Source organism: Gossypium hirsutum, chromosome A11, assembly GCF_007990345.1.
Source record: "Gossypium hirsutum isolate 1008001.06 chromosome A11, Gossypium_hirsutum_v2.1, whole genome shotgun sequence".
NCBI classification, from domain to species: Eukaryota; Viridiplantae; Streptophyta; class Magnoliopsida; order Malvales; family Malvaceae; genus Gossypium; species Gossypium hirsutum.
The window spans coordinates 107,550,888-107,572,810 of NC_053434.1; the positions used below are offsets into that span (position 1 = coordinate 107,550,888).

A 21,923-nucleotide genomic window follows, 5' to 3' on the forward strand; every position below is an offset into this window, starting at 1 on the left:
CATGTAGATGTCAAAATGTTAAGTAAAATTAAAAAAAAAAAAGGAAATCAAGTCAAGTAAGCTTCATTTAGAATAAAAGTTTCACTCTTTTTCCCGAATAAACTTAATTTATTATCCAAATTAGTCCAATAATTTTTATCAAAACATTCCAAGTAGGCCTATTTATAATCTAAAAATTTGATTAATTATTATTTGATTATTGTCATAGGGGGATTTCATTAAAATGGAAAAAAGGGGGGGCCAAATAGTAATTGCAGAAACCCTAAAAACAAAAAGGAAAAAAGCGAGGTAGAACGTAGTCTGACATAAATACCCTCGGGGTGGGCAAAATGGAAACATTGTCTCTCTCAAATACCCTTCACCACTCTCCCTCTTCTGCCCCTGTAATTCCTCAATCTCCCCTTTGCCCTTCGCTTCACCCCCTTTCTCGTTAATTCCCGATTTTCTCCCGGAACAAACAAATCCCTCCCCCTAACCATTTTACCCGCCAATTTCCCTCCTTTTCAAATTTCCTACCTTTTTCTTCCCTTCCCAGCTTCACCCCCTTTTGATTCCCCTCCCAAGCCCTAGTTTCTTCTTCGATTCTGGGGGGTTTTCTGGCTTCACCTCTTCTTTTCTTGCGTTTTTGCCCAATACCCACACCCTTTTTTCGCTGATTCTTCTAACTTTGTTTATCGTGCTTTCTTGCCGTTTGGGTTTTGAGCTAGGGTTTCAAGTTCGGTTCTTTGTTCTTTCTCAATCCAGGTACTTCGATCTTCATTTTTTGAGGATTTACTCTCTGGGTTTTTTTTTCCGGATGTTTTGAATTGATGGGTATTTTTCTTTCTTCAAATTTGGTGATTTGATTTACTTAGCTTTGTTGAAGTGTTACAAATTTATTTATTTTGAAGATTTTTCAAGCAAGCTTCTTAATGCTTTTTCTTACCTTTTGTGGGTTTCTGTTTTAGGAATTTCTTAGTGTTTATATCTTACTTTGTGTTAAATTTTGTACCTATTCAGTTAGCTTAGTTTTAAGAGTGCTTAAATGGGAGCTTTTACATGGTTACACTTAAACTTGAGAGGAGAAAGTTAACTGCTAGCTATTTGTTTAGATTTGTGGGAACCTGAATTTCTGTCTGGTTAAGAAATGCTTACATAAAGTCTAATTGTTTCCTTTTGTTTTGAGATCTTATATAGAGGTCGAGCTGGTGTTAAGTATGTGTATTTTGTTGTTCTTTTCCTTGATATTTGGCTTTTCTTGCTGTTCATTATGTGTATGTTTTTATTTCCTATGTTGGTTGACATAGCTTGTGTTGTCGGAACTAACTTGGGTGTCTTGGATGCTCTACCTGGTTTTATTGTACACCTTTCAAGAAGTGAAAAGTTAGCTGCTTAGAGTGCATCATTCCTGTATGTAATGTGCTTATGTTTTTGTGATTTGTTCCAACGAAAGCATTGCTAAAACAAAACCGACCTCTTGGTTTTTTAGGCTTTTTGGATGCGTTCCTTTATGTGTCGCAGTATACCTTTCTTTTCATATTGTAGTGACGGTATTTCATTTGGCAGGTATGCATTGACATAGGTGGAAAATCTACCTTTTGACCATCTGTCTGCATATTCGGGTTGTATTGTTCCTATAGATTGGTTTATTCAATGGCTAACCATGATTTGATACTTGGACAAAGCCACAATCTAGCATTGAGGCAGAATCAGCCACTGGTGCTAGGCCATGATCATAATTTGGGTCTTACCCAGAACCATGATTTGGAATTAGGACAAACCCATGAGCGTCATTTAGGCTTGGGACAGGATCATGACTTAGGTTTGGGGCATTCTCATGATCATGAGTTGGATTTAGGACAGAGGCATGACCAAGAAGAGGATGTTGGCCACAGTTATGGGCATGATAATGAGTTAGCTAATGATCGAAAACCAGACCATGGTGACAATGAGTTAGCTTTATCAGAGCATAATGAATTGACCGTTTCAGAAAACCAAGAGCTTGATGATAGTCTGGCATTGGCCGTGGACGACAGCCAGGAGATGGGAATTGATCCTGCCCGAGATTTGCAGCACTCCCAGATTGTAGTTAGTCTTCCTCCTGTCCTTCAGGTTCGGAATTCAAATCCAACTTACGAATTGGCTGTTGGGCAAGAGTTCCCGGATGTCAAAAGCTGTCGTAGGGCATTGAGAGATGCGGCTATTGCTCTTCACTTTGAAATGCAGACCATCAAATCTGATAAGACTCGTTTTACTGCCAAATGTGCAAGTGAGGGATGTCCGTGGCGTATACATGCAGCAAAGCTCCCTGGGGTCCCAACATTCACAATCAGAACCATCCATGAGACCCATACATGTGGAGGGATTGCTCATCTTGGCCATCAACAAGCCTCTGTGCAGTGGGTGGCAAACACTGTGGAACAGCGATTAAGGGAGAACCCTAATTACAAGCCGAAGGAGATATTGGAAGAGATTCACCGGGTTCATGGAATCACCTTATCTTACAAGCAAGCCTGGCGAGGCAAGGAGCGTATCATGGCTGCTATGCGTGGATCTTTTGAGGAAGGGTATCGCCTACTCCCTCAATATTGTGAACAGATCAAGCGGACAAATCCGGGGAGTATTGCGTCTGTTTATGGAAACCCAACTGATAACTGTTTCCAGCGTCTATTCATATCATTTCAGGCCTCAATTTATGGTTTTTTGAATGCTTGTCGACCACTTCTTGGGTTAGATAGGACATATTTGAAAAGCAAGTATCTTGGAACTTTGCTTCTTGCTACTGGTTTTGATGGTGATGGTGCTTTGTTTCCTCTGGCATTTGGTGTTGTTGATGAGGAGAATGATGAAAACTGGATGTGGTTTCTCTCTGAACTTCATAACCTGCTTGAAATCAATACCGAAAACATGCCAAGGCTTACGATTTTGTCTGATAGGCAGAAAGGTGTTGTTGATGGTGTTGAAGCCAATTTCCCTACAGCTTTTCATGGATTTTGCATGCGTCACTTGAGTGAAAGTTTTAGAAAAGAGTTCAATAATACCATGCTTGTCAACCTTTTATGGGAAGCCGCTCATGCCTTGACTGTAATTGAATTTGAGGCAAAGATTCTTGAGATTGAAGAGATATCACAAGATGCTGCATATTGGATCCGGCGAATCCCACCTCGTTTGTGGGCAACAGCCTATTTCGAAGGCACGAGATTTGGGCATCTAACAGCAAACATAGTTGAATCACTGAATTCTTGGATTTTAGAAGCTTCAGGGCTTCCAATAATTCAGATGATGGAATGCATTAGGAGACAGCTTATGACATGGTTCAATGAACGGCGAGAGACTAGCATGCAATGGACGTCAATACTTGTCCCTTCTGCCGAAAGGCGTGTTGCGGAGGCACTTGAGTATGCACGCACATATCAGGTCCTTCGTGCTAATGAAGCTGAATTTGAAGTTATATCTCGTGAAGGGACAAATATTGTGGACATTCGCAATCGCTGTTGCCTTTGTCGTGGCTGGCAATTGTATGGTTTGCCATGTGCGCACGCTGTGGCAGCACTTCTTTCTTGCAGGCAGAATGTTCATCGATTTACTGAGAGCTGTTTCACCGTGGCAACATATCGGAAGGCATATTCTCAAACCATTCATCCGATTCCAGATAAAAGTCTATGGAAAGAGTTGTCTGAGGGGGACCCGAATGCCAACAAAGCCGTTCAAGTTGTCATTCACCCACCCAAATCACTTAAACCACCTGGTCGGCCTCGAAAAAAGCGAGTTAGAGCAGAAGATCGTGGCCGTGAGAAGCGGGTTGTGCATTGTAGCCGTTGTAATCAGACAGGCCATTTTAGAACAACATGCGCAGCACCAATTTAAGTTCAGATTTTCTAGTAAGTTAAACTGCTGCTATAGAATTTGGGTATGTCCCCATCTGTGCAAAATGGTTCTTGCTTTCTTCCTCTTTTTTTTTTTTTTTTAGTATTTTATCAGTTATTAGATTTGCAAGTAAATGCGTTGTTCTACTTGTCATTTAGCTATCCAGTTGCCTTGTATGAATGTTCCCTTCAATAACATATCCACTTGACTTGTCTCTTTAATTTTTTAGGCTAATTATTCCTTCAATTTAATGTGTTAAAATGATCGAAAAATAGTCGTTTTTGGGTGCAGCTTTGTAGATAATGAGACTTGAACTCATCACGTTGTATTCAGTTTGCATTAAAATATATCAAATCTAAATTTGATGATCATCCATTTTTACAGTTTAGAAGGGTTGGGTGTAAGTCAAGGCTAAGTTATAGATATATGCTGAAAATAAAAAAAAAAATTGAGAAACTATACTTTATCATTATTATTATTATTATCAATTTACGCTGTTTTTGAGGTGAAAGAAAAATATGTCCTATAAGATGCGTTTTTACTGCCCATTTTATTGTCACGTCAGTGAAAATATGTCTTGTAGGAACGGTAATTTTTCCATCGACTACAAGGAGTCCAAAAATTATAATTTTTCCTATATATAAATCTTTTTAAATTTCATTCCTTTCAACTCAAAACTCAATACTTAGTCCTCAATTCTCAATTAATTTTTTTAAATTATTCTCTGAAATTGATTTTTTTCGATTTTGTTTTATTCATTATAAATTATGAAATGATAAATCAGGTTATTCACTTGGATGACAAGTATATCTCCATCGTTCAATTACAAATGATAAGAAAATATTATTAAATTATTTATTTTAAATATTTAATTATTATGTTGTCAATATTATTAATTTTTTATGTTTATATACTCAAATCAAAAATCAAATTTTGGAGACGTACATAAATAATTTAAGCGAAGTGTATCAGATGTCATTTACGAACACTTGCGAGATGCATAATTGCTTTATGTGGCTATGCTCAGGGGACTAAATTGAATACCTCACTTATCAACGCTTTGGTTGAAAGATAGAAATAAAAGACACACGCATTCCATCTTTCCTGTAGTGAGTGTACAATTACACTCAAAGGTGTTAGTTTATAACTTGGTCTACCGGTCGATGAGAAGTCGTTACTAGGCTAGTGACAAGTGCCGATTGGAGACAACATGCGAGCAACTATTAGGGAAGATGCCAAACAAGTTTAGGGGTAGCCGGATCGAAATGAGATGGTTAGAGGATAATTTAAAAACTATTGAGGCTTTAGCGAGTGGCGTTGAAAAATGAAAATTCTCGCGTGTATTCATCTTGACGTTGATCGGGGGTTTGCTCATGCTAGATAAATCTCAAAATTTTGGTACATTTAAGGTGACTAGTACTATTAGCCGACTTAAAAGAAGCGAGACGACTTAGTTGGGGATCAGCGTGTTGGCGACATTGTACTGAGAAATGGGTTGAGCGACAAAACCAGACAAAGTTAAAATCGGCGGTTGTATGCTCATTCTTCAATCGTGGGCATGGTATCGACTACCATTTTTTACGCCCTCGCGTGGACCCCCTTATGAATTCTCACTCGCAATATGATAAAATTCATTTAATAATATCATTATCATTTCATTTTTTCATTGTTGTAATTTTGAAATAACATATTATTTGAATAAGTGAAACAACCTTGCGAGCAGGGGCGTAGCTAAGGGGGGCTGGCATGGGCCCCGGCCCCCCCTAAAATGGAAAATTTCATTTTAGGCCCTTGAAATTTTTAAAAAATTTTAAATTAGTAAAGGTAAAATTGCACTTTGGCCCTCCCCTAAAATTATAAAAATTCAATTTAATCATTTACAAATTATAAAAATATAAACTATAAAAAATTAAAATTTCATCCGGCCCCCCCTAAAAAAAATTTCTGGCTTCGCACCTGCTTGCGAGACAACGTGGTATACCGACCGAGCTTGTGGATATCCGACTAGCTTTAGATCAACAAACCGAAGAGGAGGTTAGTTTTTGAATTTCAACGTTATCGAATTTTTATTCCAACATTTGAAATTAAATATTAGGCACGTGCTAAAATTTAAAAATTTGTACTACAGTTTGCATGGATGCCATATGCAGATCTGATGATTCAAAAAAGTGTCTTGGTCGAATTTTTGGCCAATCGCAACATCTGGCACATCAAAGTGCCATTGATCATTTTTGCAATGATCGAGATTCACGAATTTGATTGAGTGATGCAACAGTTTGGCTGTACGCAACATATTCTGCCATCACCCTAGAAGCTCGACGATCTGCAGAATATCAACTTACGGGGGGGACTTGAGGAAGATTGGCCAACATTCCACAAGAAGTATATTGAGATTTGACAGCGTTGGTACGATTACTTATCAACGTGTGAACCAATTATCACATCGGAATTGGCGACATCTTTGGATTACATGGATTGGTTTAGGTATAATGACAAGTTATATCTACTGTTGGTGTAATAGCTCGTTTTCAGTGAAATCAGAACAGTGATTTCGGGATCACAAATTCGATGTCAAAATATTTATTTTATTATTATTTTAATGTTTACAGGATGTTAGTATCATCGTATAAAAATTTCGTTAAGAAATTTTATCGTTTGCATGCTTAATTTAATAAAAAGGATTAAATTACAAAAGGTGTAAAATTAGAGTTCTACAGGCTAAAAGCACTAAATAGCTATGGAACTTAAATGTTTGAACACTTAGTTAGTAAATAGACCATTTTTAACTTGAGTGGACATTTATGGACATTATACAAGTGTTTTTCAAAAGTTAAATAAAGGTTAAATAAGTAAATAAATAAATAAATAAAGTAAAACAAAACAAAGTTTTGGTATCATCTTTCTCATTGTGTTTCCATCGATTTTTGGAGAAAGAAAACACCATTTTTGGTGCTTTGAAGGTTCGGCTAGGCTACCTTGTGCATATCAAGATAAACCACGAACAGTTCTAGATCGAGGCAAAGAAAAAGCTTCGAACTAGCCAACTTCATTTCCTACGTTGATCATCAAGGTAAGTTCGTACGTTTAAATAGTATTTTTAATTATGATTTAAATACTATTATTGCATATTATTAAATTGTGTGTTGACGGGAAAATTCAACAATGTAACGGCGAGCATCGATGAATGAAAAGGGATGACTTCGGCTATCGATCTATGAAAAAGGATAGCTTTGGTTATCAATTATGAAAATGGTTGGTGACGACCATTGAATAATGAAAAGGGATGGTGACGACCATCAAATTATGAAAAGGAATGGCTTCGACTATCGTACAATAAAAAGGAATGACCTCGACTATCAATCTATTGAAAATGGATAGCTTCGGCTATAAATTATGAAAAAGGGATGGTGATGACCATCGATTTATGAAAGGGATGGTGATGACCATCAAATTATGAAAAGGGAAACCTCGGCTATCGAATTATGAAAAGGGATAACTTCGGTTACCGATTTATGAAAAGGGATGTGTTAACCATCGTAGTATTACCTCGTGTGAGCTTCGGTAAGAGCTTTCAATGTAAATTTCATTATTTTGATAAAAGGTAGGTAATGTGTACCTTTGTGGAAATTAAGAGTATGAACACATATATATACATATATGAGATTTTGAATTAGTTGTTCTCATGTTGAATTGGAGTATACATGCTTTATGGTTGTTTAATGTATTGTCAAATTTAAACTATATTTGTTACGAACTTACTAAGCTTGACATGCTTACTTTGTGTCTATTTTTTTGCATTTGTAGTTATCGGAAGCTTGTTCGGGTTGAAAAGTCGTCAGAGACCTATTGCACTATCCACCGGCTCTTTCGGTACTTACGGATGTTTAAATTTGGTTATAATGGAATGTATAGGTATTTTGCCTAAAATTGGATTATGTGCTTTGTTGTGAATATGGCCATTTGATTTAGCTTGTGTTTTGACATATTTTGGTATGTATATAAGTAGCATTAACATGGCGGATGATATGCTTGATATGGTTGAATGATGGAAGATGAAGTGTTAGTTGAATGAACATATTGTATAAGTCTTGCAACTTGTAGCGAATTGGTACTTGGATATGCATGATCTAATTGGTTATTTGATGCTAGTTATAGAATGAAAATTTTGGTACCAAATGGTTCTATTTTAGTAAGTGAATTACATGGTATATATTGATGAAAATATGTATACAAAGTAGTTGATTATTGGACCACATTGGATTCATGGCTACACATGGTTGTATATTGTCATTTAAGATGCCTAAGGGCATATTGGTTATATGATGTTATACCATATGTTTATGGCTTGTTTATGTTTGATTTGGATGCCTTGTTATGGCTTGTAAATATATGCAATGTTGATTGTAGGTACATGCCTAATTGGGTGAGAAAAATGGCTTGTAAAGTGGCCTATTTTCGTCCAAACGAGCGTGTGTCTCAGCCATATGTCCCTTGTAGCTTTTAAAGGGTTGCAACGGCCTAGCACACGGGCGTGTGGGGTTACTTCGAAGGGTACACAGCCTGGCACATGGGCGTGTGGTTTGGCCGTGTGACCTAAGTTAGTGAGTTACACGGGCACGAACACGGGCTAGGACACGGTCGTGTGTCCCTACTTCGAATGCCCACACTGTTTGAGTCAAGGTTGTGTCTCTTGACCGTGTGAGTCGCACGGCCTGGTCATACGGCCGTGAGACCCCTACAGTGTTGAAAATTTTCATTATTTTCTAAAAATTCTCTGACTTTCCGATTTAGTCCCAACTTGTTTCTAATGCATATTTATGGCCTAGAGGGCTCGTATAAGGGACAATATGTATGTTTTGAATTGGTTTTAATATGTTTAATAATATGATATGAAATGTTTGAAATTCTCACTTTGGTTTGTAAACCCCGACAATGCTCTGTAACACTATTCCGGCGACAGATACGGGTTATGGGTGTTATATTTATTAGCATCAGAAAGAAGTAGGCAACGTTGTCTTAGGAGACCAAGATGAGGGCCCATCAATCTTAGGTCGAGAGAACATACTGTAGGAGGATCAATATCTGCTCCAGCTCCACAAAATGATCTAATCGTCGTACAACCTCTCGGTCAGTATTGTTCATATACTTTTGGTGCTAACCCACTTTAGTTTACACAAACACCACAACACGCACCATCATTCACTGTAGGAACACTTTCTCCAAGTGTATATTTCGCACGACCGCCACCCACCGTACCATATTTCATGTTGATACCGCCAGCAACAACAACGCATCTAGTATCGTTAACAATTCTCACATTTTATTCGCAATCGGACCATGTGACACCATACGGTTATCCGTCGATAGTGTAACAAGCACCCCCAACATCATTGTTCTATCGAGGTGAGTTATCCTTGCAACTGTTGATTCATACAAGGGGGATGTACGATAGGCGGCTAGGACCTAGACGCAATCAATCACGGAGGAAGGAGATGAATATGGCAATCAACATGGACGTACATGGGAAGATGAAGAAGAAAACGATGATGAGCCGCCAACCCAAATAATTGGACAGAACCCTAGGTGTGCCCGACACCCACCCGATTGTGGCACACATTTGAGATGCCAGTAATTATGTTATTTGTAATTTTTCCCTAATTTTATACTTTGTTTTACATCCCAAATGTACACTTATTTACAATCTACGAAACAAATTTATTAAGTTGGTTTGCTTTGTACCACATTGTCGAAACCTTTTTTTGAAGTCAACTTTATTTTAAAAATGAAAATGGGAGTTGCCACCAATCACTTTTAGGAGGTGTGACTAGGTCACCTAGTAATTTGATCGTCTTAATAAGAAGTTTAATTTATTAAAACTTTGTTTTTTTGTCTACAAAAATTTAGAAAATGGGTTCAGGAGTCAGTTATGCACAAGGAAAGATAAGTACCTTCGTTATGCCCAAAATTGATACGTAATTGATTACTTGATGTCTTTAATGTCGAAAATTAAAGATTTGAAAAGAGTTAAAAATACGATCTACGATCCCTCTTTGTAGTAATGTATATATTTTTAGTAAAATCCCTTAAATAGATCAAAACGTATGTAAAAGGCTTTCTTATCTCGAGGTAACAAAAAGATTGTATCCCATAAGTTAGGACACAACGTCTTGAATTCTCGAAAATAAGTTTGCCTTTTATTTTTTTATATTAAATCTCACATATTTTAATTTTAAAAGGATATTCGATCATATAGATTCAACGAGAAAGTCGAAACCCCGTAAGTTAGGGCACGACTTCTCGAATCTCCAAATATGGAACATTGCCTTATTTTTAATAAATTTCTTTTTTGAATAATAACAAGTGTAATATTTAAAACTATGGGTATTTATGTTATTTTGGGGTATAATATAAAAGCGACCAATTACATTTAAATATAATGCATGATGTAGTGATTATAAAATGGCTATACGGATAGAATGTTAGAATAATATATAATAAGTGAATAAGGAAATGCTATGATAATATCAATATAACTATAGCAATAGTAAGAATATTAATCCATGGTATAAAATAAATAAAGTGATAAAAATAAAAAATAAAAATAAAAATGCAAGATGCCTTATGACGATTATAAACATAAATAATGTGAGAATGATAAAAGAAATGAAAAAAATAGTAAAAATAAGATAAAAAATAATATAATAACAATCATAATAATAAATGAATAAATATGTACAAATATAAAAATGTAACAATCTTGTTTTTAAATATATAAAAAATAAGCAAGTAAATAAATAAATAGATAAATAAATAAATAATAGTAATAAGAATGATGATAAGAATTAAAATAATACAGGTAACAAGTGCATAAATAAAGGAAATGTAAACATTATAATCTTTAAATGTATAAAAAGGATAAAAATAGTAAATAGATAAATAAATAAATAAAATAATATATTATGAAATCTATACAGGGTTGAAAATAAATAAATAAGGGTTAAATCGCAATTTAGACGAAATTAAGGGATAGATTGTAAAAAAAAAAGAAAGGGCAGAATGAAGGGCTGAAATAAAATGTGCGCCAAGGGACGGGGACTAGATGGGAAATTTTTCCCAGTCCCACAAACGCCATTCATGATGGACTAAAACGAAACAAAATCAACGTTGCAGGATAAAAATTAAAAAAATAGAAAAAAAGAAATAGGACTAAAGTGAAACAGGCCACAAAAGCGAAATAACTAAAAGGGTAAATAGACCCTTAGTCCACATGCGGATCTTATGCGGACGGGTCGGGTCAGTTCGGTTCAGCCTTAAAAAGACATCGTTTTGGGGCCTTCCGAACTCCTCCAAAATGGTGTCGTTTCACTTGCTTATAAAAACCAAAATTTCCCCCAAAATTTTATTTTATCCCATTTCAGAAAAAAAAAACAAAAAAAAAGCTCTCATCTTCTCTTTCGAAGGCCCCAGGTCCGGTTGTCGATTTGGTGATGATGCCGCTGTCCACGGTGGCCAAAATATCACCTGAACCTTTTTTTTTTTTCGCGTAGAACTCCTTTTTGGAGTTGAAATCACAAAAAAAATGCAAAATGAAAAAACGAGCCTTTGGCAGAACCCCAAAGGATTCGACGGTCTTGTGGACTGACGATAACACCGACAGGTAAAAAAGGGTTCCTTTTTATGCTTTTATTATTTTTATTTGTTTATTTCGAAAAGAGACACAAAAAAATAGAAGTGAAAATACAACACCTTTTTCTTTGAATCAATTTCAAAATCTTTGCTTTTTTATATATCTTTTTCTGTAAAAATTACATTGATGGTTGTTGTGGCTTTTATAGCCAGTTTTACAACATATATTTTCTTTTTTCTTTCGTTGTTTCTGCTGCTCTTCAGTCTCTGTTTCGTTTCTTTTTCTTTGCAGGTATCTCTAGCGGAGTCAACGGCGACGATGGGAGTCGTGCCTTGCCATTTCGGTGAAAGGAGGGGGAAAGGGCCTCGGGCGACACATTGGCTAACGTGGCATGAGAAGCGACGCAAAGGAGACTAGGGTTTCTTTTGTTTTATTGAAAACATTTAAGTTTTTTGTAACACCCCGTACCCGAGACCGTTGCCGGAGTCGAACACGAGGTGCTAACCGACTTAATTCATTTACTTTCACAGTCCATTTTAAAAATTTCTAGGCAGTTGGCTAACTGCGTCACTGTCACCTTAAAATCATATCTTGAGTTCCAAAACTCTAAAATCAGTTTTGTAATTTTTCCCTGAAACTAGACTCATATGTCCATCTACATATTTTTTTCTAGAATTTTTGGTCAAGCCAATTAGTACAGTTTATTAGTTAAAGTCTCCCCTATTACAGGGTACGACTATACTGACCTTCATGCATTACGACTTGGATATCTCCCTCTACAGGGCTTCAATACTGATGCTGTTTGCTTCTACAGAAACTAGACTCGAAAATAAATCTGTACATATATGGCATGACTTCTAATTATCTCTGGTCAATTTATAATGAATTTCCAAAGTCGGAACAGGGACTCCAGAAACCGTTCTGGCCCTGTCTCACGAAAACTTAAATATCTCTTAACATACTGTTCATATGATCTTTTTGTTACTTTCCTATGAAAATATACTCGTCAAGGTTCGTTTACATAATTTTTTCACTATTTAATTCCATTCTTACTATTTTTAGTGATTTTTCACATCCACGTCACTGCAGCTGTCAGCATCTGTCTTTACGGTAGGCTTTACCTATTTCATAGTTTCCATGATTCAACTAGCCCTTTAACATATATAGCACAAAATATGATCATGATTAACCATCCCAATGGCTAATCGTTTCCAAACATTTCCATACCTCTTAATGAACAACATACAAATGATTATAATACCATGCCCAAAGTGTATATAAGCCATTTTCGCATGGCTATCCAAATTTATACAAAACCAAAGGGGTATGTGACCAATAACAAGAAGGGTAGTCCTATACATGTCATTTCAAAGTTCAACCAAAAGTATACCAAAAGGAGCTTTGATAGTGTGGGCGACTTCGACTTCAAAAATCCCGAGTCCGATAGCTGAAGAACCAAAATCTATAAAACAGAGAATTAAATAAACGGAGTAAGCATTAAATGCTTAGTAAGTTTTGAGCAAAGAATTTAAGCACATCAGAAGTATAGCATTCATATACTAAACGGATAATTCCATATATACATTTTCTCAAATCATTCCTACTTCACATTCCAACCCCTATATTCATACATAAGGGATCATCTTAGCCAAATACCGGAAGCTCATTACTCGACTGAGCGAATATTATTCGAAGGGAATCAACTATTCCAATGCACATACGAAACATACCTCATTGTTGGGATTTTACAAGCGTATTAACTGAAATTTTTTCAGCAAGATCGCTCGTTCCCGAATCACGTACCTTCGGAATTTAACCGGATATAGCTACTCGTTCAAATGCCTTCGGGACATAGCCCGGTTATAGTAACTCGCACAAATGCCTTCGGGACTTAACCCGGATTTAGTGACTCGCACCAATGCCTTCGGGCTTAGCTCGGAATTAGTAACTCGCACAAATGCCTTCGGATCTTAGTCCAGATATAGTCACTTAGCACAAAGCCTTCGGGACTTAGCTCGGACATCATTCGAATAACCATGCACATTTATCAATAAATCATGACACATCCGTATTTCATTTTCATTACCAAAGCTCAAACACAAGACACTTATCACACTTGCAATTTCGGCTCAATAGCCACATACAAAGAGCATGATTTTGATTTGCTTAAAACATGATCTAATCAAATCATAATCTAAGTTCCATTACTCGAAAACTTACCTCGGATGTGGTCGAACGATTTCGGCAGCTATTCGATAACTTTTTTCTTCCCCTTATCCAACTGTGGTCCTCTAAGCTCTTGAGCTAATTCAAACAAATTTAACTTATTAAAGTCTCATTTTGCTAGCTTATGGCCGAATATGACAAGGAGTTTGATAGGTCATATGGCCACCTTTTAGCTCAAATACACAATGGTCATACGCATTTTTAATCACATCAAGCAATTTAATACAATTCATTCGAACATCAAAAGAGAAGCTCAAGGTACTTAGCCCATATATACATTAGACATTAGAGTCACATATGTACGAAATCACGAATCGAATTCAACATACTAGCTAATATTTCCCCTTAGCCGAATTTTCTAAGTCAAGCTAAAGCCATCAATAGGCTACCTATGGCCGAACATACACATCAACTTATGTACTCATTCATGTGGCCGAACATACATGTCTATGTTGGGGCCGATTGCAACACTTAATACATTCTACAAGTATGGTCACTTGTATTGACTAAACACCATTTTGTTTCAAGTTCAAAACTTGGCTAATACACACATATACACTAGTAAATCAAACACTAACATTTGCACTTCACCTTACTACCATTTCTCATCCAATAACGTGAACAACAACCATATTTCTCTTCTACTTCCTACCATGGCCGAATGCATCACAACACCATACCATTTCAATTTTGGTCATGGTTGAACAAGGAACTTAATGTCTCACTCAAAGATGCTAAAAAGAAGATTCAAGAGTCATCAATCCACCATCACATGCATCATTACAAGCTTCACTTTTAGCATGCAAATAACATCAACACAAATCCACCTTAGCCGAATATCATCTCCATGACATAGTAAAGATTTGAACCATGGGCTAGTTAGAACTCAAGCTAACAAAAAAAACATGCATGAATCTCATGGCACAACATCAAACTTACCTTCACCTAGCTACAAGCATGGCCGAATCTCTTCAACATTTCCTCCCTTCTTTCTTTTGAATTTTCGATCAAGAAGAATGAAAAAACGATGGACACATTTTTTTTCTTTTGTTTTCATCATTTTCCTTCTCTTTTTTTTTCCATTTCTTTATTACTAACTTTATTTTTTTGTTTCCTCCCATGATGCACCAACACAACATGTCTATGACATGTTTTGCCCATCACCCTTTGTCCACCCTAATGTCATGGCCGACCACTACTAGATGGGGGGAAAAATTGACATGCAAGTCCCCCTTTTTCAACATGCACTAATAGGTCCTTATGTTTTGATCTATCACATTTCAAAAGTGTCACACATAAGTCCTATTGACTAAATTCACATGCAATTTACTAAATCGAAGCTTAAAATTTTCATACATTTATTTTAGACAATAAATATCATATTCAAATAATTTGGTGACTCGGTTTAGCGGTCCTGAAATCGCTTTCCTACTAGGGTCGCTTTAGGACTGTCACATTTTTGGAGGATTTGGGCCATAGGATTTTTTTAAAATATTTTGGTTGCTTGTAAATGTAATTTTGGGCCTATAATGGACTCTGGACTTAAATGGATTCTTATTATTTTTATTTTTATTTCTGGTTTGGTTTCTGTTTAAGTCCCAGACAAAATTGGGCCTTTACACATATTGTATGGTGAGTTCGAAATTTTTTTTCATTTCTGTTACTTTTTCATTTATGTTTTTCTCCTTCCATTTGTTAATTACAATATTTTCAAATAGCAAATGTTTGCTGACAAGGTACGAGAAAAAATTAAATTTTTTTATTCCGTATTGTAATATATCTTACTTCAATAATTATAATTAACTTACAATTTACAAAAAAAATTAATGAATAAATGAATAAGTTAGTGTTTTAGTTAGCACTTCTCCTCGATGTTCTCTGCAGGTGTAGACAAGTTGGCTTCGTACATCCTGGGTTCCTATAGTAACTGCGTAACCTCTGTGTGCCTTTCCACTCCTCAATATCCATATTGCCTCGTATTTGAGTTATGTTCGGTCAAACTTTTGGCTTGCGTCGGAAGTTCTTAATTGGATGCCACAATTGTATATGCAATCTATACGTGTTGAGGCACATGCCACAATTGTGTGTGTGCATGGATAATGAAGTGCTTGAAATCTCCCACAGTCGCAAGTCATTTGTTGCAAGTCTATGCGGTACACTCCCCCGAAAACTCCTTGGTCGAGTCTATGGGACTCCGTAACCTAGAATATTGGGTTTGGACGCGAGTAATACACTAAAGACATTGAGTTCGCTCTTTCTACATTTTCCCCAATATCTTTCAATACTATATCGCACCAAATATGATCTCCTTTTATCTATTCTACATATGTCTCACCCCGCTTTGCAAACAAGGTTGCTAATCGAAAATATGTTTCCTTGACCACTGAGGTTACTAGCAAATAACATGTCCCCTTCAGTACAAAATTAATGCATTCCACTAGGTTCGTTGTTATGTGCTCGTATCATAGTCCTCCATCATATGATTGCGTCCACTATTCCTTGGGTATCCCATCGAGGTACGTCGCACCTTATCGGTTTACAACCCATAGTCTCTCCAACATTTCATGAAATCGATGTTGGACGAGCTCGTACCCTGTTGATGACAATAAATATTGTATTCAAGAAATGCAACCCAAATGTATCTTTTAAATTATTATACATAAAAAAATACCATGACAACGTACCTATATTAATAACATGTCACCATTTCACATCCTTATGATATCGAGCCATGTAGTTAAACAAAACCTATGGTGTGCACGATCCCATAGGATTGAATGCTGATCGAATACAGCTTGTATTCTAGTACCCCTAACGGAAGTGATGTATATATTGAGTTGCAGCACAACATGCCTTCTCAGGTTAGTTAAGAAGAAATCTCATTCATTTCCTAATTCTTCGGGTGTTATTGCAAAATACATTGGTAAGATTTTTCGATTACCATCTTAATACAAATAACAACAACCGATGCTCGTATCTTTCGTACATGAATATGTCATCAATTTGAACAAGTATCTTACAATACCAGAATGCAGTTATACATTGCTTGAAAGTCCAGAAAAAATGATGGGAAGTTTTTTTCAAGGGACCAAGCGATCGACGTGATACATAGGCTCCATTACGAGGTCGACAATGGAACCTGAAACGTACCACTCCAGTACCTGACACCATTGCCACAATTCATTGTAGGATTTCTCTCACTCACTATGCATTTTCTCCAAGACCTTCTGTTTTGCCAACAATGTCTTGTGGCAGGACATGGTGTAATCAAACTTGCTACGAATGTGTCGATCAAAACTGGGATAGAAATCTTAAGACTCACTTTAACCATGAGTAATATAAATTCAAATATAATGTCCGAATCCAATATTTGATAATTGTTTCACATGCTCGAAAAATAATAAATTGGGTCACCATACGTAATACAATGTCGAAAAAATGATAGAATTTGAATCGATGTTGTTAACCATGATACATACCAGCTACAACACATATATGGAGCGATAAACTTCTTAATCATCCAAAACGCTGACTTCTTCCTCACAGATGAAATGATTTTTCCATAAACATCTTGTTCCATGCATTCCGTACTTTTCCTCATATTTTTTGAATCGAGAACATGTAACGATGAAGTTGACGGAAAGCTGTGTGCTATATCGCTTGATAGTAGCTGCAAAAGCATCTTTGGAGTCAAACTCCATCCCTACCTTTAAGTGATCAAGATTTGTTGATGAAGTTGCATGCCTTAGTCTTCTATAAGGGAGGTTTGGGAATTGTAAACCACCTTCAGCAGCAAGATTGATAGTATATATGTGGAGTGAGGGTTCGTATGTCGTGAAACCTGGATCATCCTATCAAACAATGCTCGAAGCTTTACCACTAGATCCACCGTCTTCTGGTTTAATAAGAATGAGATTCGATTATGAAATTACTGTAATTTCTTCACTATCTGGTCTGGACTCCTCTATTAAGTCATTATCGGTTTCAGGCCCCTCTTTGTTATCAACCCCGATTGCAAGTCCGATGTTAGGAGTAGACCATTCATTCTTGTAAATCCGATGTCAATCCTCAAATCACTTTTGTTTGGCCCACCGACGTGACTTGATGGTGTACCTGTGTGAATGTTACTGGTTGAACATTGATGTGTCGAAGTTGAAATCAAAGGCACCGACAGAATATCATGTATGTGTGACGTAGAACTAATGACCAAATACATCTTACTATGCCCCGAAATTGTAATCAGGGGCGAAACCGATGAATACCTCACCATTGACGACGATTCTAGGTTGTCTTGGTAGGAGCTTTACAATAATGATATGAATCCACCGCACAACCGTGTGGTCAGAATTTTTGCTTCTTGATCTAGCGTGGAATTTGGTGAACATGGTATAATCGAGCTCGGGCCACCTTCATCCTCTTTGACAAAGTTGACATATAACTCTAGTACAACATTCCCACTAAAGCAATGTGATTCAATCACTGTTTCCAACTTGTTGTCCCTTGTGATATCAAAATTGGCATATCTAATGAGGTTCGATGACCTCAGATATCTACATTTCAAGCTCGAGATTCTTCTTTGGATCCCCACTTTGCGCCTAGTCACTGTTCGAAGTGTTGGATCTGGTGCTCTAAGTGTAGTATTTTTGTTTAAGTACACTTGTAATTTTTTCGAACATATTGGTTAATAAAACAAATTCATTGATTACATTAATGTAATTTGTATAATGGTCCCCATATAGTTTTTGCACGTAAAACAAAATGGAAGCAAATGTTGCTCACTTTTTGTCTAATATTAAACTAATATTAAGGGGTATTACGTGGTCGGATCGTAATATATAAAGATAACTTGTATTAATAGATAAACTTAAACGTGTCCTTAGTCTAATTGGAAATAAGCAAACCGATTAAAAGACTAATATGTCATCTATCAAGTTCAATTAGGGAGATGTTTTGTCTTAGGCATCAAAGTGGATGAGTCCTAAAAGATAGAGACATAGATATGACTGACAAGACTAGGGGTGAGTATTCAATCGAGTCGAGTTGAATCGAGTCCAAAATTTTCGAGTTAGTCGAGTTAACAAATCCTATTTTAGCAACCGAACTCAATTTGAATTTTTTTCGAATCGAATCGAATCAAGTCAAAAAGTTTCGAGTGGAGTTAACGAATCCTATTATTTATACTTAATATTGCATTTAGATGGACATGTTATTTAACTAGTAGACGAATTACAAGATTATTTAACTACATGAATAATATAATGATTTTTCCTTTTAAATTAATGGGTAAATATTTATCAAATGACATAGTTTTACCTTTTAACTTAATTATTTTGAATTTTAACTTTCAAAAAAAGTAAACATTTATCAAAACGATATAGTTTTATCTTTTTTTTATTCGGATATTCGGATAACTCGAATTGTGTAATTCATATTCAAGTTAAACCAAAAAAATTAATTTTTTTATTTGAGTTGATCCTAATAACTTGGTTAACTCAAAAAATTCGAAATATTTAATTCAAAATTTGAATTTTTTATCGAGTTTTTCGAATCGAATCGAATTTTTTCACCAATAGACAAGACTAATAGTTCATCGGACAAGACCCAAGAAGAATAGATCCTGAACCTGTTTATGGATTTATTCACTTGTGACGTTCATAGTGTAGCATACCTAAATCTTGAGTGGATGGCGGACTATATATGCGTGACTCATACATTTTGATGTAAGTAAAAACCTGAGTTCAAATATATATGGAATCGAAAGTTGGTGCATTGGGTGTACGACTTCTATAGTATGTAGCGTCATTCACAACAATGGAATTCATAGCCCGAGAAATTGGTGAATGACATTCTCTCATAGGCATTACATGGTTAATGAAAAGTAAACATGGCTACGGGTCTTTCGTCTTTGTGATGATAACTTGATCATTATTTAATAATGGTTGACTTTTCATGAAAAGTGATGTAATAGTTACCATAAGATAAAATATGAGCATATTGGGAGAATGAATACTATCCTAAAGAGATCAATGATATCTATGAGGGTAACACGCTTATGACAAAGTCATTAGACGAGCACTGAGTAGATGTTTTCGTAATGGTATGTCGTTAGGGAGAGCTCAATCACGATACTATAGTGAAGTGACTTCATGACTAAATGAGTTTATAATTAATATGAGAAAAGCCGAAACTTAATTATAAATCATTTGAACCCTAATTACATATGTCTAATCGGTCCTTTCGCTAGCTCGTTGAAATCAGAAATGAATTATGTGTTTGAATAGAAATGAACGAAATGAATATGTAAAGAGAAATGAGAAACATTAAAGAATGATTATAGTTTTTTCCTAAAATGGAAAAATAAAATCATTTGGAGATGAATGTAGGTTTCTAAAATGAAAAAAGAAATGAAAATGATTCATTTGCAATTCTATATGGATTACTTAAGTGATCTGAAGAATGAGTTTATGTTTTTGGATTATTTTGAAGCCAAAAAATGAAAATAAACTATTCGGTCATAGTGAACATGTTGAGTTGTGAAATATTATACATATTTTCTCGAAATTTTACCAATGACAAAATCGTCAAAATTTTATCGGGGGTAAAATAGTTAAAATTTTACTAGGGTAAAATATGGATGAAAAAATTATTTAATATAGAATATTAAAATTTATTTCAGGAAATAGAAAAATCGAATCGGGTTGGACCACATTATAGATTACTTGGTCAAAAGCCCCAAGAAGCACTTGTGACTAGACTCAATGTGAGAGAGGCCAAAAACCTCTCATATAACGTAAAGAGGGAAAAATCCTAGTAGGAATACTAGGGTGTGTCGTCCACCCCACTCCTATTTTAAGTGGTAAGTTGTTTTTTTATTTGAAATAAATCACTACAACTCAACAAGGGTTCTACTTTCTCTTCTTATAAATAGATGGCACTGGTAAGGCATTAAACACAACTTTGAGATATTGTTACTCTACCGAAAAATATAGAGAATTTATTCTCAACTATTAAATATATTTTTCCAAAACAACAATTCTACTGATATCTATTAAAGAAGAGAGTATTTATATTTTCACCCCAAATAAAAGAATGAACTTTTTCTAGTTATGTGTTTTGATTCAATTGGTTCAAGCCCACACTCGGAGCAATTTGTAGTACGAGGATAGTGGAGAATATTGTTTGGTTGAAAATTGGGAACAATGAGCATTTGCTAAGCCAAAAACACAAATATGAATTCGATTAGGGTTTATTGTTATGAATATGAAAAATCAGGTCGGTTTTCAAATTTTTAATTTTCTTCTATGTAATAAAACCATTTTCAGACCAATTTTTTTCCAACACAAAGCTCTTTTAACGTTATGCTCTGGTTGAATGCCAGATCTTCAGATTAGGCTGATATAAAAAATGAGCCTAATTTTAGTCTCACAAATTTGACCTTTGTAATGGATAATAGCTCTAACTCATCTGCTCCTTGAACCAATTAGTTTGCTCCATATGTTTAAAACCAAGAAAATAGTAAAAAAGTATAGTTCTCATCACCTAAATTAAAAGATCTACACGTAATTTAACGAATGACCTTTGCTTGGACAATAGTGTAGGTGGGGAATTCAAGTTTTTCATGACAACACTATTCTCCTAATGTCAAGTATCCTTATGGAAATAATCTGCTTGAGCAGTCGGTATGGAAACTCAAGGGATTGTATTGAGTTTATTTTATAGAGCTCGTACCCCAAGACACATCAAACGATTCCAACAACAACATAAGCCCTATGCATTACTAGTTTTTGAAGTATACAATTAAAGTTGAAATTTGTAGGGGAGAAAACACTCCCCCACTGTGGTGTTTTTAGCAAGGCAGGAATGTATGAAATTTATCTCGAAAATCCTAGGTTGTAAGAGACTTAAAGGCAGAAGCAATCAAGTTGGGTGGGGGTTGAAATGCTTAGAGAGAAAATGCTCATTGCAGGGGGCTTTTCAACTGACATGGTAGTTGAAACGCTTCCTACAAGGCGTGTTTTCATACCACATGTCTGATTGATATGTTAGTGGAAAATGTATCCTGCAGGAAGCGTTTTCACTACTATATTAGCTGAAAACACTTTTTGTAAGAAGCGTTTTCTCTCTGGACATTTCAACCCCTGCCCCAACTTGATTACTTTTGCCTCTAAGTGTCTGTAACCCGAGATTCTCGAGATAAATTTCATACATTGCAACTCGGGATTCC

General features: G+C 35.8%; 1 protein-coding gene across 1 annotated transcript; it reads left to right on the forward strand.

Annotated features, from left to right (window-relative positions):
- Nucleotides 1-307: 307 nt before the first annotated feature.
- Nucleotides 308-4,067, forward strand: LOC107889359 (uncharacterized). Its single transcript, XM_041081652.1, has 2 exons — nucleotides 308-744; nucleotides 1,546-4,067. The coding sequence occupies exon 2, from the start codon at nucleotides 1,633-1,635 to the stop codon at nucleotides 3,844-3,846; it is 2,214 nt and encodes a 737-aa protein (XP_040937586.1). The 5' UTR covers nucleotides 308-744; nucleotides 1,546-1,632; the 3' UTR covers nucleotides 3,847-4,067.
- The last annotated feature ends 17,856 nt before the right edge of the window (nucleotides 4,068-21,923 follow it).

Coding starts and splice junctions, on each gene's coding strand:
- LOC107889359 (XM_041081652.1), top strand. CDS start 1,633: ATGGCTAACCATGATTTGATACTTGGACAAAGCCACAATCTAGCATTG.